Here is a 25,272-nt window from a genome sequence, read left to right as displayed (position 1 = left end):
ACCTATATCGATTCAAATGGTCAGTGTATTTTATATATAACTTTGTTATTTCAAGTTGACAAGGATGAAGAAAAATATGATTGGATTGCAGATCTATTCAAGGGACTATAACTACTACTTATAATTAGCCCAGAGATCACAATACAAAAATAATAGGTAGGTGGTGTATGTACATGACATACAAGGCACATCAAAAAGGAGCAGAGACAATGGCTCAATTAAGATACATAAAAAATGAAATGGTGGTCACAGTTACATAATATTTGGCACAAACCCATGAACATCGGCACATGAAATATCAATTCAGAAAAATCATTGATCACCATCATGAATTGGACCATGACCATTGCTATTAACTAAAAGTATTAACTTACTGGTCGGGAATATTGTTCAGATATTCGTCAACCAAGTACAACACATTACGGTTAAGATATCTTTTTAATTTATACCTGAATGCAGCAGTTCCTTTTGTATCCTTAATACTTTGGTATTTTGTTATATAATCTGATGTCCATTTCATTGGGTCCTAATTTCAATGCTTCAGTTCTTACATTCCCATAATGCATGCCGTGCCTTCCTCTGGTGCAATGATGATGATAAGCAGAGTTAAGAGAATAGTTGCCAATGTTATTTTTTATATACAGAATTTAAAAAATAATGTAGATGCACGGTAGTGGTAGCTAATTTAATTCATGGAAAATAGGCCTTGATGGAGCATTGTGAGGTTTCCTGGGGATGATTCTAATAGCTTTCTTTTGCATTTTCATGATGGTTTGAGAAATAGCTGCTGATCCCCATAATATCATACTCCAGGTTATATTTGAATAAATTGAATAGAACAGTTTTACTATTAGTTTCATAAAGGTGTCTTAATAAATAGCAAGTTGAACTGAGCCTATGTTAAAGGGCTTTTACATGCATATCCCAAGAAATATTTGCATATAGAGAAATACCTAGAAATTTACATTCCATCACATGCTCAATTAATTGGTCATAATTTTTACCAGCAGATCAACTGTCACGTTCTTATTGCGTCTTAAGTATACTATTTTACTTTTATTTATATTTAAGCCTAGAAGGTTGTCTGTAAGCCGCTTGTTTATTGCAAATATGACAGACTGATTTTTCCACAAGGTTGGGATATGTTTGTATTGATATTATTACATTAGTGTCATCAGCATACAACACTGTAAGAAGTTAGATGGTTCATTGATGATCAGAAGAAGGAGTGGCCCATGGGTTGAGCCTTGTGGAACGCCTTTGTTAACTTGACATGCTTCAGATGAATATTTTGGCCCATCAACTGATAATATTACTTTCAAATTAAAATGAAAGCAACCAATTATCACTAGGGAGCAAGCTAGAACTCTTTTATGTTCACTTACTGGAACTTCTTTTGAATGAAAAACAATATTACACCTGGGCCTAAGAAACAGTATTGGTGCTAATGCCTTCATTCCAGCTGCAGTAGCAGACTGATCCACAACAAATAAGAGATGGGGAAACTGGAGGCTTTCAATGTTCGGAGCTGCCATGACCAAAACTTAGGCCACTGACATGTTTCATCAACTAGAAGGCTGCTGTCTGCACGCTGAAAATCATGTAGCACTATTTCAGAACAAATGAGTTTCAGAGCCACCTACCTTCTCATTTTTCTTCTACAAATCAAACGCCCGAAACTCTAAAGGTGGTACTCCAAGGTAACATGCACATCAAGAGTAAGAAAAATGCATTATCACCTTTGGCACATGTCCACATTTATTTAATTCTTCAAATGTAATTTTCAATTCTTAGAAGTTAACACATTCACGAGAAATGACTGATATTTTGCCTCAAATATGGACGAGAACAAAGTAATATTCAATGAGAAATTTGTGATATGATTTTACAAGAATAACCTGAATTTTAGTGAGCTATTAAATTTGTCATGAGTCTATACCACACACAATTATGATATGCAGAGTTATATCTTGCCAGGAAATAAGACAAACTTGACCAAAAACTACTCCTGAGGCAAAAAGGCAACTGCAATTCAATCTTTTTAATCTTATGAAGTGATGCCAAAACTGGCAAGTGAAACATCACGGCACTATGACAATTTTGAGACCACTGACAATAAGGATATCATGTTACCACAAGAGCCTGTGTGCTTAATATAGTGATATAATATTTTATTATTTACAGAAAGTATAAACAAAGTCAAACATTCCACTAAACCAGTAAATAGAGGGATACTGCTCAAATGATATAAAATTAAACTGAGAACACAACAAAGCACTGTTATTTCGCTGAATAGTAAAAAAAACCACAAATACCCAAAGATATAAAAACATAAGCATTTCACATTTTGATAATAGAATAATGTTTAATAAAATTGCCTAACCACATAATAGGTTACATAAACCAGGACAAAAATGCATTTTTACATGTTATTAGTAATATTTACATATTACAATGTATTGCCATATAACTGGGAACCCCTTTCTTTGTAATCACGGCTGCATCACAAAGAATAATGGGTCACGTGCAGCAGGTACCACAGATATTTTGATTTTCTGTACCATAAACAGCAGCAGTTGAATACCATGCCATGTTTATCACTTTGAAAATCAGGACTGCACTTTCACAAATTCAGGTGTCTTTTAAAGAATCTAGACCTTAGCACAAGTCTGGTTCATAAATTTCCGTGGGAGATTATTGTTTATAAGTGGTCATCAAAAGTCACACACTGATTCTAGGAGCTTCAACTCACATAAAAATATACAAATCAAAGCATTCATGCCAAAATCTCTGTATTGTTTATGATCCACCTTAGAGGGCATGAATAAGGGAGCATGTCTAGGAATTAAGCACCTCAAAACTCCCACAAGTGAAGGCAACTTCCTGAGTGACCAGGAGTACCATGGCAACAGGATCATTTTAAGTGTCACTCTTCCACAGCTTAATTGTCTTATCCTTCTCCAGAGCAGCCGATGCTATTATATTCTCCGTTGGATGGCAAGTTGTACATAACACCACATCTGGTAAAAAATTAAAAAGTGCTAATATTTTATAAAAGATTAACTGGAGCAAAAAATATACACACGTAAAAAACTCATATAGCATAAATGATTTAGTCTATACAGTATCAATTGAGTGAAAAAGGAAGGTAACAAATTGGAAGAGCTATTTAAAAATTGGGCCTTTTGTATGCAAGAATAAAGCCAAAGCAAGAAGATAATAATATAAACACGTATTTAAATGCAAGTGGCAGTTTAAGACATGTTTACATTTACACAAATGTCAATTTCTGCAGTTACTAATTGATCCATTTATGCACTGCAAAATAAATTATTTTGGGTGGTATTTGTGAAATTTTCATATTATTTCACTATTTCTCTTAAACATCTTTTATTACTTGTAATTCTTTGGACTAAAACCTTATACATTGACTCATTTTGCAGACTGATAGTAATGGGATACCATTCCCTACCTGCAACAATATAGGCTATCCCAGATGGTGCTACAAAATAAGGCTCTAATTTTCTAAGAACCTCACATTCACTATTCATCATAAACCTCTCCACATATTTAAAGTTCCAAAATATTTAAAGAGGGAAATATAATCAAATTGGTTAACCAATTCACAATTATACTATGGTAAAACTTGAGGAAAATGGTCTTATGGTCCAACATTCTCACTATGAAGAAATTTGTTGGTTTTCTTGTGGGGTTGGTTGAATAAATACCGTTTGGTCTCTACCAGAATATGGATTTATAGTATTTTATGAAAATAACATTGTGGCTCCTGAAGCCACAGTCATAAATTTTTTAATAAGAAAGTAATAGCTTTGATCAGTTGATCTCTGCATACTTCCAGATCCTTGCAACAAATATAACTTGATTAGATCTTTCACCAAAACCTACTGGCAGGGTTGCTGGTGAAACTATTGTCTACTCTAGCCATGATCATGTCGGGAACCTGGAGACAAGAGACATGAAATGCCCTTTTCAGAGGGAGTTACTCTGTAGGATAATAGGCCCATTCTTTGAAGGAGGAAGTTAAGAGGAGACTACAGGATTGAGATAGAAATAATTCATTCCATTTAGAAAGATCTACCAGTCCGGAGATGAGTAAAACATGTGGTAATACAAACAACTGGGCATGAGACCAGACAAGCAACAGACTAATTCCAAAAAAGATATTTAAGCGGAACTGTGGAAGTCAAAGAGGATAATATCAACCCAGGAACTACAAGGAATGGTTGAGTCAACATGCAGACCAACCACTACTCAGGAGAAATGAACTGATTTAATAAATATAAGTGAATAGAGATCTTGATTACGAACAATATTTTTGACAATTTTTTTTTTAATGTCAAGGTCAACCATGCAGTTCAACCAGCAAACCTTCAACATTTTTCCATGTTAATTCTTAAATTGGTTTTTCCTTTACCGTTTTTAAAATTTTTAATGATAATTGGTATTTGGTTTTGCAGACAAATCACATTAGATGCAATAATTGATGATTCAATGATTGATGATTAGCCCTCAAGAGGTTGCACAAAATGAAAAAGACCAGGTTGCTCAAACAATTACAAATTAAAAACATTTTATCATCATAATACCTTTGGCATTCTCACTACATCATACACTTGTACTTGCATTGTGTCGGGCAAAGAATGAGTTCCTGATGAAGGGTAAGCTGATTTTTTTCTTTCACAACACATTAAGAGTCTTCTTTTGATTTGAGAATGTAAGAGGGCACACATAAGTAACCAATCATATATTCATCATTACGATTTTGATTTACCGAAGCATAATAAAAATGAATAATGTGATGTGATTTTATTTTGAAATCTGAACCCACACTATAAATATATTTTCAGAATTGCCCATTCTAATTTCACTCACTTTTACAAGGAATAAATGCAGCAGAATTATATCAGGTGTACAAGCTTAAATCAACGGTTTTTGGCCAGGAAAAAACATGTTTTTTTCTTGGAAAGTGAAAAAATTATTTATTCAAAATATTGTCCCTAGCTAGCTAAACATTTTTCCCATCTTTCGGGCAATTTGTGGATACCACTCCAAACAATTCTTTCTCTTTCAATGCAACAATTTGTCAAGGCATTTTCTGATGTCTGCGAAAGTTTTGAAGCGCTGTTCAGCGAGCATGTAGCCCTTCGACAAAAACAGGAGGTTAAATTAAAGAATTATGTATGAGAAATGGTACAGCAGGATTCTGTCTGTAGATTTTTAAGTGACAAGTTCAGGAAGGAGAAAGAGGACTAGCATTGAACAGATTAGTGAATCGGTCACAATTTCATTGAAAACTGTGAAATGTGGGAGTTGTAAAATGAATTAAGAAATAAGACATTATAAATAATGTACTTGATGGCCCAGAAGATGATTCACAGTGTGAAGACTAAGTTTCCAAAGAGAGACTTAAAGTGATTCTTCATTTAGCTCCAAAGATTAATTCCTGCGTTTTCGAATTGGCCATGAAAAGGTATATAGTCGCAATGCATCCTAGTACCATTTTATAGACATACATAACAATTAAATTAGTATGATAACACATGGAAACACATGAAAAAATTAAATTCTTTTTCCTTAAAACCATGCATGAAAAAAGTGAGTGTGCCTTATATGGTGGCAATTACAGTAAATGGGTACATACTTGTAGATAAGCATTATTGAATATGCAATTTATGACAAAACCATCCCAAGATCTTACCACACCCGATGACTTTTCTGACAAAAATACTGAATACTATGCATTTGTCTCCTGTATGCCCCTTTACTAATACACAAACATCAAATTTAACAAAAATATTCCAGCACTCCTAATATGCAATATCACAAACGCTTGTTATGCTCAACTATATAGGGCTGAGAGTTGCCCGGATGAGAAGATATCAAGATTGTCCAAGGTTTTGACAGAAATAACCACATTGAACATTTTCCACCTCTAATCTTTAGCATTGATGATTTCCAATGACTCCATATGATGCATTAAGAGACCCAAAGTGTACTAAGTTCCCATTAAAACATGAAATAAACTTACTTTAATATAATATATCTTACATTTTCTCCAAAAGGAAAGTTAATAGACACTCACCAGTATCTTTGTACTAAAACATGGTAACACATGCTTAATTCTACTATCTCGTTCATTTAATCTTTTTCATTATTTTATACATTATGAAGATAAGTATTTGATCAAACTTAACATAGAAGTCTTTTACTTCTGAAAATTGGGCTATTTTTCTTTTGAAATTACTCAACACTGCTGTTCTCCAGCATAATTAAAAGCTACCATACCAAGAATATTATGGTTGATGTTGCGATAAAACTCAATTAATGTCACCTGGGAAGTGAATTTTATTTACATTTTAGTAAAGCTTCAATGGAAGAATGTAATTAACGGAGTGAATGAGATGTTGACCTATTAATATAACCACGGGAGCATTTGCTTGAATTTTCCATGATGGAAATGTCCACTGAAAATGGAACTTAAAGTTTGATTGAAATGAATGATTCAGGATTTTCAGTTGTCTCCAGCACTTATAAAAAATTACTTATATCTCTTCCTTAGGAATCTCAGAACATAAATTTGGTGTTTTGTTACATAGGACACTAAATGAATGCATCCAGTCCATTGTGATAACCACAATAAAGACTGTGTCAAATTCCTTTAAGGTAGAGACAGATTACTCGTCATTTTCTTTAAGAGTTTAAGGTTGTTCACATTATTCCATAGGAATACTCTTCAACATGACCTTGACAACATGGCTATGATCAGCATTAGCGCACAAGTATAAACACCCTTTCTCGACAGGTTTTCCTCGAAGAACTTTGGATTTATTTTGTAATTCTTACATTTTCATGGGAATACTACCTTGATCAAAAAGTTCCCGGAATAACCACCGTGTGGCCCTCCCATCGTTCCGATTTGAGTTCTGTTTTTTTTGTTAAATTGGTACATCTGTTGTTGATATTCCCTTTAAATCTTAGTGTCATAACTTGACATTTGCAAAAGTTACGTAGCCAAGAGTACATCTATCTCTGTGTGTGTTGGCGATTTTTTATAATTTCAGAAATGGATTTAAATTTGCAACAACGAACTTGTATTAAATTTTGCGTAAAAAACGGATTTAGTGGCGCACGGACGTTGGAAATGTTGGAAAAGTGTTTCGGCAACGATTCTCTAAAAAAAACGGTCGTTTACCAGTGGCACGAGCGGTTCAGAAGTGGTCGTGAGTCAATCGAAGATGATGAACGCAGTGGCAGACCATCGACATCGAAAGTCGGTGAAAAAATTGATAAAGTAAAAGAAATGTTGGTCAATAACCGCAAATTAACCATCAGAGAAATAGCGGAGGACTTGAACATTGCCTATGGATCCGCCCAAGACATTGTGGTTAATGATTTGGGTTTCCGTAGTGTAGCAGCAAAGTTGGTGCCGAAAGACCTCAATTTCATGCAAAAAAGAGACCGTGTTGACGTCGCAAAAGACATGATTTGCGAGGCTGAATCCGATCCCACATTCATCAAAAGGATCATTACTGGAGACGAGACGTGGGTTTATGAGTACGACACGCAATCCAGACATCAGGCAAGTGAATGGCGTTCACCAAATGAGCCGAGACCAAAAAAACCACGTCGTTTTCAGTCAAAAAAGAAGGCAATGCTGACGGTTTTCATGGATTACAACGGTGTAGTGCATCATGAATTTTTGCCAGAAGGCCAGACAGTAAACAAAGAGTATTATTTGGGCGTTATGAGACGTTTGCGTGAAGCAATTCGCCGAAAGAGACCAGAAATGTGGGCAGAAAACTCGTGGATTTTGCACCATGATAACGCACCGTCGCACAGTGCTATATTTATTCGTAATTTTTTGACGAAAAATGCAACAAATACCATCCAACAGCCACCGAATTCACCTGATTTGGCTCCCTGTGACTTCTTTCTGTTCAATCGAGTTAAAAAACCATTACGGGGAACGCGTTTTAGCAGCCGAGAGGAAGTAATGGAAAAATCGCAGGAAGCACTGATGGACATACCGAAAACCGACCGTAACTTTTGCAAATGTCAAGTTATGACACTAAGATTTAAAGGGAATATCAACAACAGATGTACCAATTTAACAAAAAAAACAGAACTCAAATCGGAACGATGGGAGCGCCACACGGTGGTTATTCCGGGAACTTTTTGATCAAGGTAGTATATTCAGTACAAATCCTTTTAATCTGCAATATATATCTGAGATAGCTACAATTAAATTCAGTCAGTCAAAGCTTGCACTTTTTCTGAAAACGGTTCAATGGTTCAAGCACACACTTTTATCATGCGCACAATGGAATCTTTCTTAACGAGTACCTTTCACAGCAAGTAATGAGGAGAGGGGGATTCCCGGAGTGATTGTAGGCCTGCTGATTCTGGTTGCATTTAGCACTCATTCTCCTAGCATCTTAATATTGCTAGTGATCACACATTTTTCCAAACTTGTGTTCAGACATATCATTTGAGATTTTTTTGTGCAAAACTAATAATATTTGGTGAATAGTTTGAAAAATGACCCTGAAGAAAAAGTCGCAAGAGGAAAGCTGTAAGAGCAAGCTTAACTTATTTTTCAGTCAATTACAGCAATGATACCTAATGCAATTCCTAAATGAGTAACATGAACTAGAAGGTCCAGATAAAAAGGAATTGCGGTACATAAATTGTAGCAAAAAGTTAAAAGAAAAGAAAATCATCAATTACACTTTGTTCACACTTTTACTGACAATTTATAATATGCTTATTTATGTGGTGCATAGTAGTATATGCATGAGTACTGTGTGTACTCATGTATAGGTCGATCTTGTGCATAAATCAACCCTAGTTTTGTGGTAATTATTAAATACTGCTATGTCAACTCCAGTAAATTGATTATAACTATAAATTTTTAACTTTCATTGATTGCATATTCTCAGGTAACAACAGCTAAAAGATATGATTAAAAATTTTAAAGGTAACTATGAAGTTGTGGATAACCATTACTTATTTAATATATTTACCATTATAATTGATAGTAAAATGTTAAGACAATTCTGAAATTTACTGCAAATGCTTCCAATACAGCTACAATTCTTTGGTTTCCCTGCTATACCACAACAAGCAAGCAGCAATATGTTAAGTACTTTTTGACGTAAGAAAAGTTATCACTGTGATGTTATTTGAGGGCATACAATGGCCATGAATTTCAGAATGCGACCTTGTAGAAAGTAACTCACAACTCAAAAAAAATTTTTTAAAAACATACAATACACACCTCTCTCTTGTATAAGCTGACCCTTGATGTCGTCACTGAAATTTTATACTTAAAGGTCTAGTCTAACTACACATTCATATAAAAATTAGTTGATTTTATCAATTTAATTCCACCAATTATCTACCTCCCTTCCTTGAAAACTATTCAGTTATCAGGAATAAAAGGTCAGTTTAGAATAAATATACTGAAAAATTACATATTCATGATAAAGAATATCAGAGACAACATAAATCAAACATAAATACATAACATAATGAATGACAGCAAAATCTTTTCACCAATAATAATCAAAAAGATATCTTACCTGTGTGTCCTTGTAATTTTTGAACAATTTCTTTGGTCTGAAGATTCCAAATGTAGACCATATTATCCTCAGAACCAGACACAATCCACTGAGAGTGGGATGAAATTTGTAAATAAAAGAAATTATTTACTATCATAAAAAATATAGGCTTGTTAAAAAAGTTAAAATCAGCTAACAATTACACCATCAAACAGAAAGACAGAAACAGAAGACAGAAATGCTAATCTTCTCAACAATTGTTCTAGCAAGTTCCAAATTGGCAAAAAATATTTTTCAGTGTTACTAATACTCTAAATGTTTCAAAATGATAACATCAAATTACGTAATGCAGAAAAACAATTGTCCAAAATGCATTCCTAAGAAATATAAGCATGCATTTACAATGCAATTTTCATTTATATCAGAGCTGCACTAATCACATCAGAAATGAAAAAAAATACTTTTTCATAAAATAGATACAGACAGGGTGAGTCAGAATTGACTCCCATATTTGACAGGTAAATTACAAAAAAACTAACCAAGAAAATTAAAAAAGTTATTATTTCTGAAAACTACATTTAACGCCATTTTTCAAATTAGGTCTTGAAAAGTATTTTACCCAGGTGACGACCTTGGTGAGCAATGCGCATGTTGAGTCATTCATAAAATTTTCAAAAACTCTTCTCAGCATATCTTGCGTTATTCCAGCGATGACATCTGTTATTGCTTCCGCAAGAGCATTGAAGGCCTTTGGTTGAACTTTGTAAACCTCAACTTTGAGATATCCCCAAAGAAAAAATCACATGGGCTTGAGTCCAGGGAGCGAGGGGTCAAAGGAACATCTCGTAAAGAGATCACGGGGCCAGGAAATTGTTCTTGTGGGATTTGGAATGAACGATGAGTGGTATGCGCCGTGGCATTATCCTGTTGAATCCAAAAGGCTTCTGTGTCATATTCCTCACCATAGTCATCCATTTTGGGGAGTAAAAAGTTCTCCAGCCACAATAGCGCATGGAACTCACAGTAACAGTTGAACCTCTAGATTCAAAAAAGTAGGGCCCAATAATGCCAATGGAGGACACAGTGCACAAAATTGTCAATTTGGGACTATGAAGAGGTCTTAGGTGAAGTTCATGAGGAATGCCAGTCGCCCAGTAACGAAAATTTTGCTTATTTACTGAGCCAGAGAGGTGAAAATGTGCTTCATCACGAGACCACAGTGCTCTCTGCATCGCCACCACACTATCATTGTTCTGAAAGAACGTTTCTATGACAAAGCCTTGATGTTCACCAGACCACTGCATGGTAACTACTAAAAATTTTTCCCCCCAGCTAATGCCACTACTCCAACTCCGCTAATCCACCTCCATGCTCTTCAGGGATTTTTTAAAACTAGGGAGGCTATTCTGACTCACCCTGTATATACATTAATAGAAGCTATACTTATATATTATGCTTTTAATCAATGAACCTTATGAATTTCAATTTTTATGGAAGGTAATAGCTAGTACAAATATACATTAGAGATAAACTACTGTTAAATGCTGGATAATTACCTTTCCTCCAGTAACAGAAAAATTAGCAAAGATGCAATATTTCTCGTTCCGATGACCAGCATAAGTCTTGAGACACTTGCCCTTGCTGTAGTCCCACAACTTCAGCGTATTATCAAGTGTTGCTGCTAATATGTATTTGCCATTAGGGGAAAACTTGACAAATGACACGGGAGGATTATCATCATCAATTAAAGTTTTCAAGCATTGGCCAGATGATGTATCCCAAATTCGACTGTAAAAGATGTAACATGTAGCATGTTTTTAATTACCCCAAAAACTATATCATTAGCAGTTGAATTTCTAATAGTCCACACAATATAATTGAAAAAAAAAACACCGAACTTCACTATTTAATTACCAGGGGATATAGAAGTCCAGTGAGTAAAGCACTGGGCTACTGACCAGAGGGCCTGGGTTTGATTCGAGGTGATGCCTCTGGACACTCTCAGATTCAACCTAGCTATGCGATTTTTCAGATACCAGATCTTCAAAGGTAACTATGGGTGAGAGAAAGTAACTGGCCCCCTTACCCTGTTGTGTGAATTTAACATGCCCATGCGCTTAGCACTAAGTGACTTCTACCCTCATCTATCATACCAACCTGCATGTTGATAAATGTGAATTATGGTGATTAATTTTGGTGCAAATGTCCTCACAGTCAGGGCATCTAAAAATTAAATTACTGCGACTACTAATTGCGGCCATGATCACTTTCTATTGTAACCTTAAGTCTGTACCATTACAACGCTAAGACAAGAGCCTAAAAAAAATTGTTTAAGCTCCTTCACAGAGCAAAACTGGGTTCTAATGCTTTCACACATAAGAGAACTGTTTCTCAGGTCCAAATAATTCCCTACAGACCAACTTTCATACCAATACTTTCATTTCATTTCTACAATCTTCATTAAAAAAAATTACTCTTTGCTCTGTCTACTACTGTTCGTTCGAGAAATTTGTCTAGTAGCTTCTGTAAAGAATTCAGAATGCACACCCACATGACTTTGCTTGATAATTTATTAGAATTTAAGAAAAGATTACTCATGTGATTAACACGCATGAAAATTTCAGTTTGTGAAAAACTTATCATGTTATGAATTATATAAGAAGTGCTGGTAACATGTTCTATCACAGCTGTGTCCTTCAGGTTCCTACTTACACTATACTACTGATAGTATGTTTGTGGAACACCTGCTCATGAACCATGAGTTGAATTATATTAATAACGAGAAAGTTCGTTGAAATTAAAGAAACCACAATTTAGATTTCCCATTATCTAGAAAGGAAAGCCACATTACTAATATTTCCAACTCAAGTACTATAAAAAATGATCACAAAAAATTTGTTTTCACTTACCAGAGGCCATCATAACTACTGGACACGATTAGGGATCCATCACGATTAAAATGAACTGCACTAACTGGATCTGAATGGGCAGGTAATGTTTTTAAACATTTTCCAGATCTGACGTCCCATATACGTACACTTTCATCAAACTGTAACGAAAGTTTTTCCATTTAATAAAGGCATTTATCCAGATACTTCAACCTGAAGTTTAATTTTGCAAGTGAGTGGAAAGGGCTCACCAGTGTGCCTTTGTGCGTTTTTGTAATTTCCCAAATTGTCTCTGGCAATAAAATTAATTTCATTATAAAACTATTTGGGAAATACCCCCGTGTAAATGCAAACATCCCAATCTCAATATTCCCCGCCTTTTTTACTTTTACAGTGGTGTAAACAATCTTATATGGCTTAAGGAATATTATTTAACATAGTCAGTCTTGATATGAGAGCATAGAGTTCACAGGGCACCATGGTTTAAAGGGAATTGTTTGTTGGTTTATGGTCATGTGTTTATATGAGTATTGGATGAAGGGATTTTTGCATGAGTGTGTACGCCGCTGTGGGTGTTATGCATGTATGTGTTGATTTTGCATGTTCCTTTTCACGGGTGGTGACCTAATACCCCCCACCACAAGCCCTTGCGACAGCTTGCGGGGTATTATGTAGATGAAAGCATATTATCTTCAAACAATCCCAGTGACTGTGCACATTGAAGTTATTTGGAAAGATTAAGTACCCAGAAAATCACACTACTTGGGTAAAGGTGCTCAATCCACTATTCTACCACACAAATTATGAAACCATATATGTAGAGAAGTCCTGACTATCTGCGGCCACTATATTCGTGTGTGTCTACTAGGTTTTGGGAGGCGGGTTGGCTTCAATTCATAGAGAGTAGCTCCAAAATAAGCAGGTGCAGTTGATTAATAATCAGTCAAAGACAAGAACCAGCATTACTTTTTGTTAATTATGTTGACTATGATTATCTTAATGTAAGATAGACCCATGAAATAAATGATAAATTTGTGAAGATGCCATTATTTAGAGACAGAAAGGCAAACAAAAATGGCCCCAATTATTTGACGAAGGGGTCAACTGCTACTCCTCATATGAGTCAAGGTAGAGACTATGCATGGGTCTAGCCCATTACCAAACTTGAAAAAGAACAAGCTTAGCAGGCCAATCAATTCAAAATGGCCCTTTGCATAGAGAGACAAAAAAACCGGTTCTATACTTTTATTTTTTTTCAATATTCTTTGGCATGCATGACTGATTTGAACATTCAGCCTGGTTTCTAAGGTAATTTTTTCCCTTCTCCTAATGTCTCCAAATTGTGACAATTTTACAGATCGTATTAGACTCTTGTATGTGTAATCAATTTTGAGTAATATTTCAGCATCATCATTTGTAGAAAAGGCTGATTAGGTGGTTGTGCCACCAAAATTGAGTCCCTTAATTTTGTGCACATAAATTTGCTTTAATATTTTCGTTTTAAGATTATTTTAAATAATTTATGATTAGGACCTTATTCCAATTTAAAGAGTTATCAATACTACTTACCGATCCAGAGACAATCAAATTTGACTGTGGGTTGAAATTACAACAAAACACATAGTTGCTATGTCCTTTCAGTGTTTTCAGGCATTTTCCCTAAGGAGAAAAAAAACATTTAAATAGCATATTATAATAGTGAATTAAGTGAAATATACAACAACAAAAATGCAGTAAAGACTTCAATCTGAACCTGAATAACCCAGACAAGAATAATACTGGTTTGAAAGCAGCCTGCCTGTGTAGTGCAGCCAGTTTATCAAAGGGCTAAAAGAAGCAGCACTACCATACTTTTCCAAAAAATGTTTTTCCTTGCAATTTTAAATCACTCAGGTAGACAATAATTATAATATTTTCACATTACATTAACATTCCAGGTTTAGGCTATATTATTATTCAGAGCAGTCTACCCACCAAGGCAATTATATGATGGATCCACTACCTACACACTTCCACATTTCTGAAGCCCGCCTCATATTATCGAAATACCCTTACATGTGAATAGCAGTAAACCATTTATTGCCTTCACATTTTTCCTACCTCCCTTCATCACATTCAACATTCCTATTCTTACTTGCAACAAGAAAATTAGGGATAGATATGTTTATTAAATGATTAATTTAAATGACATCTGTCAATTAAGTAAAAATGCAAAGGCTTGCGTCCACAAGGCGATCTACAACAATGACAGAGTGATAAGTATGAAGATAGTCTGCATTAAAAAACATTATAGTCATTCAGGTGCACATGCCAACACGCAACCATAATGATCAGGAAGAAGAGGAATTACATGAGAGAAAATGAGGAGAGATGAAGGGGACAAGGATGCTGTAATATTGTAATGGATGACTGGAGCATGAGTATAAATAAAGGAGTAGTGAAAGGAACGGTTGGGCAGTATGGACTTGAGAGAGTAAAGAGAGAGCCAAGAGACTAGATAGAATTCTGTAGAGAAAATAAGCTAATAGTTACAAATACATGTTTTCAATTCCAAAGAGAAGATTGCACACTTAGAAAGCACCAGGTGATATGTATGGAGAGTAGATAGATTTTAAATTGTAGAAAATAGGCACAGAAACAGAGTGAAGCGGGCTTAGGGTCTTCCTGGTGCAGATATTTATAGTGACCATGTACTTCTTAGCTTGAGAAAAGACTGAAAAGGATAAAAAGAGCTCTGACGGTTAAAAAGTGAGATTTGGATAAACTAAAGAAACAGTATAAGGAGGACATTTATGCGAAGAGGTAGTGGGAGATAAAGAGAATGAATACAAGAACTGAGTAAAGTGTAGAGGAACAATAGGAGAGAATTAAGATAGGTATTGAAGAGATAACCTAAGAATTGGAGGGCTAGGGGAACGGGAAAAGAACAAAGATGTCATGGATAACAACAGCGATGACTGATAAAATTGAGGAGAGAAGAAAGAACATAAGTCAAAAGACTATGGAGGAAAAAAGTTGCATAGAAAATTGAATAGTGAACTAAGAAGGGAGCCATATAAAGCTTGGGAAGAACGGCTAAACAAAGAATGTGCAGAAATAGAAGAGCTGGAACATATGGGAAGGCATGCCTTGGTATACTACAAAGTGAAGAATATTAAGTGGGATGGCACTAGAACAAAAACCGGGAAGGAATATGATAAAAGACGGGAAAGAAGTACTGGAAAGATGGCAGGAATATATGAGACCTGTATAAGGAGAAGAATCTGAACAACCAAATGCAGAGAATGAGTGCAAGGTGGATAAAGTCTGCATTAGACAGGATATCTTGCTCAGTAAAGTTATAGTGGTAGCAAATTTGATGAAAAACAGGAAGGCACAGGGTGTGGATGTAGAGCTACTGAAATGCCTGCAGGAAAAGGGATTGATGGAATTTATATCCATCAGAAATACGAGGGCGGTTCAATGTGTTAAAAATGAAGAAACCATTTTTTCAAAAACATTTTTTTATTTTTCAACATAGTCCCCTTTTAGAAAGATACACTTCTCCCAACATTCTGGCTATTTTTTTAACCGCTCCAAAAAATAGGATGTCAAACTCTCCAAAATACTCTGTCTCAGCGATAACTTCGTTGTTTGAGCTAAATTTTTTTCCCGCAAGCCATTTCTTCATGTTAGGGAATATAAAAGAAATGCAGGGAGCCAGATCGGGTGAATAGCAATGAACGTAGTTCATGCAGTTTGGCGGCGACAACGAAGTTGACAGCCTGATCAGCTTGTTGTCCACCGTGAGCAATCGCGGCACCCATCGGGTTGACAATTTTTTCATTGCCAACTTATCATGTAAAATATTAATTGCCGTTCCGGTCGACACACCCACGCCCTCCGCTACTTTGTGCATTTTCGTTCGTCGATCAGTGAGAATCATGGCGTGGACTTTTTGCATGATTTCTTCGGTTACCACGTCTGCCAGGTGTCCTGGTCGCTCCTCATCTAAAACAGATGTTTGCCCATGTTTAAATTCGTTGAACCAATATCTAACTGTGGTCATAGATGGCCAAGTGTCCCCATAAACAGCATCCAACTTTGCTTTTATCTCCTCGCATTTCTTCCCATCCAAAAAAAAAAAAATGAATCACCGAACGATACTGCTCTTTTTCCATCTTAGCGAAAATCACGAAACACGTCTTACTTGATTGGCTGCCACATCCAAACTAACCTTTAAGTCATTTTGAAATTTGTTATACCGTCGTTTGACAGATGGCAGCACTGGATGATAACATAAACTTCCCTCAGGAACGCCCTTAGGCGTCAAACACGGGTACTTAATGAACCGCCCTCGTAGGGTAATATTATAGAATTTACTGTAGTCGACAGTTGCCACTGGATTTTGTGAGAACAGAGATGATATTATTACCAAAGAAGAAAGGAACAAGGAACTAAAAGGAACATTGTACAATAAGCATCATAACCTAGACAGCAAAGGTACTGTTTAGAGTACTGAATAGAAGACTGGAAAAAATCATGGAGAACACAGTAGGAACAGCATGGCTTCAGGAGAGGAATGGGCACAAGATGTAATAAGAATAGTGCATACCATTTGTGAGCGATATCAGGAGAAGGGAAAAGGTTTGAAAGTGTGTTTGGTTTATTTCATGAAGGCTTTTGACTGTGTACAAGGGGAAAACTTATGAAAATCCTTAAAGAAAGAGGTTTGAACTGGAGATACTGAAGACTGATTAGAAATTTATACTTAAACCAGGAAGTATGTATTAGCATTGATGAAGAGAGGACGGGTTGGCTTGATGTTGGGAGGGGAGTGAGGAAGGGGAGCTGTCTCTCCCCCACCCTGTGTAACCTTTATGCGGAAGACATGGTCAGGATGTGCTGGAGAGAGGATACAGGATGGTCAGTTGGTGGAAGAAGGATTGTATGCATCAAATTTGCTATTGCCATGATCCTTTTTGCTAAGGAAGAAGAAAATTAGAAAATTAAATGCGATGTTGAAATACCTTAATAGCATGAAGGAGGAGTATGGCTTGATGATAAATAGGAGCAAGACACAAAAGACACAAGTAATGAATGTTGATAGAGATGAGAAAATAAATTTTGTAATGGGAAGGAGAATGCCTGGAACAGCAAGAGAGGTACAAGTATCTGGGTACAGAGGTAACAAAAAGATGGAAGAGTGAAAACGAAATTAAATTATGGATAGCACTGGCCAAGGAAGCTTTCAGCAAGAAAAGAAAAGTGTTAAGTAACAGAATGGATATTGGATTGAGAAAGAGACTAGTTAAGTGCTATGCATGGAGTATTATGTTATATGGCTGTGAAACATGAACTGAGTTGAAGGAATGGCTGGAGGCATTTGAGTCATGGGTATGGAGAATAATGCTCAACATAAAGTGGACAGACCAAGTGAGGAACAAGGTGGTATTAGGAGAGTGAGAGAAGATTGCTGAAAACAATCGAAAAAAGGAATTGGCTGGGACATGTGCTATAAAGGGACTACCTCTTGAAAGAGGTGCTAGAAGGAATGGTTGAAGGGCCAAGGCAAGAGAGGGCAGAGGAGTGTCAAAATGATGGGCAATGTGGTATACATGTTGAAGTGAAGGCAACATTGTTAATGAGGAAAGTGAAAATAACAGCAGAAATGATTTAGCACCAGTGATGATGAATTTCTGGGGTTCTATGATGAATAAACATTGATATACCTGCTAATTCGTTAATGTAACAACACACGTTTCTTCGCAATAAGTATAATCACTAAAATACTTCGATCTTTTTTGTAAGATCCAAGTATTATTCCTAAATTTCAACATGAAAATCACAGTATGCCTAGGTGCTGGCGTGTTTCATAGGACAGGAAAAATGGCAATTGCTAAATACTGAATATGAATATTTTTGGAAGAAGAGATTTTACAATATTCAGTCACTTAAAATAGCGACTGACTAGTCTGTCAAAATAAACATAAATATACACACAAAAAGAGCTCTAAACGGATGAAATTAAAAAAACACTAACCTATAACCAGTGGGATTTGAGGTGGCTAATGTCTTAATTACATGCTTTTGAAAAACTATATGTAGCTATAGTGAAATATTAACACAAACCGAGCTTAGTTCCCAAATCTTCAATGTCTTGTCATCAGATGCAGACACAAGTAACCGACTATCACTGGACCAAGCCACATCAGATATTCCCATCTTGTGTCCTGAAATGGTCTTCTCAAATTTCCCATCGTAAGCCCCCCAAATTTTGATGAGTTTGTCAGCAGCTGCAATAAACATGAAAAAACATATGCTTTTCATAATTATCAATGACAGTAACAGGAAATATTGTATTGCCTCTAAAATTTTCATTCATTCTCCAATAGAGTATATAAGAAGAGAAATTAGAGTATCAAAGACATGTAAGCACTAATACCAAGTGAATATGATACACTGAGACTAGGCTAAGGCATTTTACACATCTGCGCCAATGATAATTAAAATAAACCCTTTAGCACATGCTCTATTTCCACATAGTTTCTGCTCATAGGACTTTATTAATTAATATTCATCACATGCGGCAAAAAATTAATGTACTTATTGTAATTCTATTAACAGTGTACAGAAGCATTCTGTACAGAAGCATTTCATCATTCTAGGCCTTTAAGAGAAATGGTTATCTTAATACCAGAACTATTTCAATCAGCAGCATTAAATTTGATTGTTTTCAAACTTAAATTTGATTATCAGTATTTGTAAATACAAATTTCACTTTTATTAAGTAATTATGAACACACAAAAAATTAGGATTTTGTCTAGTAAATACTTTTTAAAATAAGCTTGAATTTGACCAAGTCTATGAATTTATAATTCATGCTTTCAAAGCCAAAGAATTTTTATTTTTCATTTAATTAATTTGATAACTTTTTAATTTCAAGATTTTCCCATCACTTGTTTGATGTACTCTAATTTCTTCAATGCATATCTGTAGATATTTTAAAGACGCTGTGAGGGATTTAACATGAAGAATTATTATGCTCAAGGATAATATTAACAAACAAGGAAACATTAAAAAATCATGCAATTGCTGGCCTGATTGCATGGAACTCTTTTCTTAATGGCGGGAACGTAACAAAAACACTATTTCCACATTAACATATTTTACAAGAGTATGGCTTTATCATTGAGTGATATCATCAGGTCTCTGACAAAATTAGTCTATAAAGAAACCATGTTAATTTAAATACATTTGTAAACATAAACATTGTTTTTGTCCCTATTCCACCAATAAGAAAGAATTAGTTTAGAGTTTGTCACTCTATGGTTCAGAAATTTGAACCATTCATTGGCTTTGCTTGCCATGAACATGGCTAACAAAGGTGGAGGCGACATAAGATAAGGTGACTCCCAAAATTAAAACCCTTCCCCATGACCCAAAAGCTTGGATATCGAGAATGAAGGTGAAGGTGATTTTGATTGTGAAGAGATTTTACACTCTGAACATATATCCCCAAACGACAAGCAGAGAATGGGCAGCACTTTATAGAGGTTATGTGGAGGATAAGACAATTCAGGTCGCGGAAGAGATCACCATTGCTGAAAAACAAGTTTTGGTGCTTTCATCAAGACAATGCACCGATGCACACATTATTGACATGTTACTGAGTTTCTGGCCAAAAACAGCACACCAGTGACCCCGGCCACCCTACTCTCCAGATCTTGCTATATGAGACTTTCCCTATTTCGTAAGTTGAAATCCACCATGAAAGGATGCCCAATGGAAACTATTGAAGACATCCAAGAAAATGGTACTGCAGACTTAAAGGCTATCTTCAAAGAAGTGTTCTGAACGGCATTCAAAAGCTCAAAAAATCATTGTGAGCATTGTATCAGCAGCCACGGGCCGTATTTTTAAGGTAATAAGTAGATTAAATGGTAATTAATAAAATCAAGAATTTACTCAAGCAGTCTCATCTCTTTTTGAACAAGCCTTACAAATTCACCAGCAGTATCAAATGGGTTTTGAAGACCAAAAGAAATGCAGGCGGAAGCATAGAGGTACAGAGCATGCATGGGGGGGCATGTTTTCTACCAAATTCTGAGGGTCTATCTATTTAAATATTTAACGACTTTGATTGGGGCGAGATTGAGACTTTATAGTCCCTTCTTCCACCAAACACTTGCTCATTACATTGAAGACAATTATGGACCTATGCGGGTTAGACACCATGACCTCTGGGTTGGCAGGAAAGGACGTTACCCTACCACCACCGGAGCCTAATTGTTAAAAGAGAGACGACCAGAACCGTGATGACTCTCTCAGCAGAGAAGTGAGATAACTATCATTATTATTACTGGTAATCAACCAGGTTTTGGATGCAATGATACATCCCTTTCCTCTCCCATATAATGCAAAACTACTTAAAGCTCCTCCTCAAATCCACATACTTCCTTTTTCCCTTCATTCTGTCCAACAAGCCTGCCCTATTCCTCCACTTTCTTGCTTGCATGCTCCCCTCTATCAGTCTTCAACATCCCATTGCCAATAAAAATGCACTGCATCTACCTTTCCTGTCTCCTTTAGCCTTCTCTCAACAGACTCTGCACCTCTCCCGCCATGATAAGTACTTTCTCATTTGTTTTCCTCTTGACCCATTCACCTTTTCCATCCTTCTATAGACCCACATATCAAAAGCCTTCAATCTACGCTTATAATCTTGTTTCAATGACCATGTTTCTGCACCGTACAAAACCACACACTCCATAGAAAACTTTTGATAAGCCTTTTCTTAACATCCTTATCCAACATTGCTGTTATCAATTCCCTCCTCCTTGTGAAAGCCTCTTTCCCAAGTGGTATTCTTCCCCTAATGTCCGAACTGCTATGACCATTTGGTCCAAAACGCTTATGGGGTAGTAAAATTGTTCCTCCTCCTCTACTTAATGAACTTTTATTTATACATAAGTTAGCCTTTCTCTTTCTTGAAAAGAGCGTAATCTTCCTTTTGTTTATATTCATTCTCATATGATACCTATTGCAGTTTTTCCGATGCAATCAGCAGAGCTTGCAACCCTTGACGACTAGCAAAATAATACTTGGTCATCCGCAAACCTGATTAAATTAATTTTCCACCACATTCATTATTTCTACCGTATTCACTCAGTGAAATACCCTTTCAAAATGTAAATAACAAACAAATACATCTTGATCGTATTCTATGCTCATCTCTATTAGTGACCTCATTACTGTTATGGCATCACCCATGCCTGCCCCCTTCCTGATCCAAAACTGGTCATCCCTAACTTATCATTTTTTCTGCTCTCCATCTTCTGGTTGATGATCCTGAAAATCACTTTAGATGCTTGCAAAGTGCATCTTATTGTTCAGTAGTCTTCACATATGGCTGCCTTTCTTTTATTTGGATTAGGCAATAATAGTAATTTGATTAAATCTTCTGGCTTAATTATTCCCTCACAAATGCAACCAATAATTCATAAAACTTTTCCTCCCTTGCTTTCCTAAACCATTAATAGTTTTGCAAGAATGTTGGCTACTCCCACAGCCTTACACTCTTTGTAGACATTCTTTTATTTCCTTCTCTTGTCTATCTTTCTAATCATATCCTCTGTACACCATGGTTTCCCTGTCCTTTTCCTATTTACTGTTCCCATAGTTTATTTTGCACTTTTAATATCCCTTTTTTGATGTGTTTTGATTGCTCTCCTCGTTGATTTGATTTGATGGTTTTGGTCCTCGACCAAAATTTCTCCACATCCTGCTGATACTCAATTCTCGTCATTCTAGTTAATACTCCTACATTCCATTTCCTTAACTGTCTTTCCCAATTCATCTTTTTGAATTGAATATTAAACTTCATTATTACTAAATTGTGAACTGAATTTGCATCAACTCCTGGGGAAAATGCAAATTGATCCCACTGTTCCTGAATCTGTGCCTCGCAATAATATCATCTAACTGATGAATTACAGAATCTCAGTGAATTTCCAAACCTACAGAACTCTATTGCTTTCTTTCCACAGTTATTTCTTGTTCCTAAGCCATAGTCCTCTACCTTACTACTCTCTCTTCCTTCGCCTATGGTCGTATTTCAATTCCCATCGGTACCATACACTTCCCTCCAGGTACATTCGCAATGTCCGCTAACTGATCGTCTACCCTATCAACTTATTCCTTCCCATTATTGCCTGTGGCCAGTTGACCTGTACAATTACCAGGTTCACTGGTGCATCTTTTACTTCTACACATAAAGTTCTATCAGTTGCTTGCTCTATATTTACTATGCTTCTTCCTACCTTTTGGTAAAATATTATTGCCACCCCTAGATCTCTTTCCCTCCTCTCCATATTACTTTGTCACTATTACTCCAGTATTTTACGCAAACCTTCCATTTGATCTTGCACAGCCCTAAATATCTTCATTTCTCCTCTCCATCTCTTCCTTTATATTTTCTAATTCTCCTGCACATGCCATCGTCGTAACATCACAGATCCCTATTAGACCTAGTTTGGTCTTCTTCTATGCTCCTGCTGTTGGTTTTGCTTGGCAAGGATTTTGTTGGATAATGACTGCTGAAGTCTTGCCCCTCTGCACCCGGGCATGACATATGGCAGATTGGGCTAAGTCTCATTGCTGCTAGGACTCATTTTATCATAACAGTCTTAGACATAAAAATAAGAGAAGATCGAATACCAAAGTGCAACACAAGTATCTTTGAAATCTAGAAAACTTGAGCTCTGCAGTCCCGTTAAATAACATCTTTCTAGAAAATTTCCTATGGCTCTTATAAAGTTTATCAAGGCCATAAGATTTTCTATAAATTTGGTAGAAGAATATTTGTCCTATATTAGGCAGGCATAAATGTTGACCTCATAACAAACAAGATACAGCTTGATTTATTGTCAGTAACTGGTTCAATATTAATTCTATTAATTTGAAAAATTCTACTTAATGGTTGCAAAAAAAAGCTTTGTCCTTAAAATTAACTCTACCATACCAGCAGCAAATGAGGCGATGTAAAGTTTCTGAAACCTACATATTGGCCTAACTATACATTAAAACCCAAAACTGGACAGGTATATCAGCAAGACATTACAAAAAAATCAAACCAGCAATTAGCACCTTGGCTAGAGCAAGTGACAAGATCCCACTAGAGACTAGGAAAGGTTGATCATTAATTAATGCAATGTTTCTGACATAAATGGATAACATTTATTGTTAAGCAACCAAACAGACAGCAAGGACTCGAAATATAGTAAAATAGAATAACATATCTATTGACTCCCTTAAGGAACATTAACTATCACAGGTTCACACCATAGCTAACCTTTGTTCTTGAAGACCTGAATGTGAACACTGATAGTGCTCACCCACTACGATCAGTTCTAATAGAACCGAACACTAGTAGGACATTTCCCAGATTAAAATGAATAGAATAACAATGTTATTAATGTTCAACCTTAAGCAAACAATATGAAGAACCTCCAATCATTTATAAACTACAGTGCTACTTCAATGTCAATTATAAGAGGTCCATAGCATCCAGAATCTTCAGTGATTCCCTACAGTCTAACTTCAGCAACTTCTCATTCACTAAATAAATGGTACCCTTCCGTTCCCCCGATTAGTCATACTAACATGCACAAAATAAATACGGCGTTCCGTTGAAAAATTGACGGGGTGATGTTTTTATCTCTATACAGAATAAGTACTTGAAAAGACATTAGTAGAATACAACAATTCCTCTATAAATCAATAAGATATTATTGTAAATTAAAAGTACGATTTCAGTAAGGAAATCGAAATTATTAATGAATTGCAGGGTGCAGTATTCCGAAAAATTTATACATCGCTAATCATTCCAATTAATACAAAGAACCTTGGAAACTACATCTCTTTCAATTGTTGACAATACATGGGCAAAGAATTCAAATACTTTTTCAGAAAGACTGGCCATATGGCTTGTACTACTAAACGCGAGTATTAATATGGGTAATATTTATAAAACTAAATATCATCATACTTACATGAGCTAGCAAGCCATTCACCGTTTGGGCTGAATTTCACAGAAGACACAGCTTTGGTATGTCCCGCAAGTGTGAATTTCAGGGTATAGTTGGGCTTCTATAACACAATGAATTAGATTTTAGAATGATACTATTTAAAAGTTACGCGTTAACTATTAATGAGGTACACACCAGTCCCGAACTAGATGATTTTGTTGTGCCAGTTGCTTGACCACCAGAATTAGGCACTGCCGAAGGTGGGTTATTGCAGGGATGAGAAGACGGAGGCTGTCCTAGAGGCACCATTGTGAGAGATACTACGATAATTTATGTATGCTGCTCACAGAAAATCATTCCAAATCCTGGAAAGGGATAAAATTTCTGATGTGCTAATTGCGCTTTGATGAAACTCTAGCTAATATTAATAGAGCACGAATATGGATTACGAACTTAAGTACATGGGCTTGACAACAGTTAAAAAACCACGGCATTAACCCAAATCTGTATAGGTAAATACTAGTTAAAGTTGTCTATGAAAATAAACATGACTACTTCAAATCGCTCGACGTTTTCTCTTATACCCACCGCTCTTTTGTTTTACAAGGAAACTGTCGATATTAGCCAAATCAATATATTTTCCAAATATATTTCAAAGGTGCGAAATAATGAAAAGATAGGACTTCGGACAATTTAGGAATATATTTTTAACGAATGTAGAGCATAAAAAACACCCATGTGAAACCGCTTAGTTCTTTCCCATAATTCCCATTCCATGTCACGTGACAAACTCA

General features: G+C 35.8%; 1 protein-coding gene across 2 annotated transcripts; it reads right to left on the bottom strand.

Annotated features, from left to right (window-relative positions):
* Positions 1-1,732: 1,732 nt before the first annotated feature.
* wds (WD repeat-containing protein wds) lies at positions 1,733-25,240 on the bottom strand. Of its 2 annotated transcripts, none has more exons than XM_071585304.1 (9): positions 25,067-25,240; positions 24,674-24,843; positions 24,503-24,599; positions 18,581-18,744; positions 14,039-14,128; positions 12,491-12,630; positions 11,138-11,369; positions 9,603-9,690; positions 1,733-3,020 (listed from the first exon to the last, which is right to left on the bottom strand). In XM_071585304.1, exons 2-9 carry the CDS (start codon positions 24,785-24,787, stop codon positions 2,920-2,922), a joined length of 1,026 nt encoding a protein of 341 aa, XP_071441405.1. In that variant the 5' UTR covers positions 24,788-24,843; positions 25,067-25,240; the 3' UTR covers positions 1,733-2,919. The 2 variants fall into 2 exon arrangements, with proteins under 2 accessions (XP_071441405.1, XP_071441412.1); XM_071585311.1 differs by lacking the exon at positions 25,067-25,240 and adding an exon at positions 24,932-25,054.
* Positions 25,241-25,272: the final 32 nt, after the last annotated feature.

The sequence above is a fragment of the Hetaerina americana genome, unplaced genomic scaffold (genome assembly GCF_022747635.1).
Source record: "Hetaerina americana unplaced genomic scaffold, ioHetAmer1.1.p SCAF_1, whole genome shotgun sequence".
In the NCBI taxonomy this organism is placed as follows: Eukaryota; Metazoa; Arthropoda; class Insecta; order Odonata; family Calopterygidae; genus Hetaerina; species Hetaerina americana.
The sequence above is the reverse complement of the archived record's forward strand: the minus strand, read 5'-3'. Positions and strand labels throughout refer to the sequence as shown.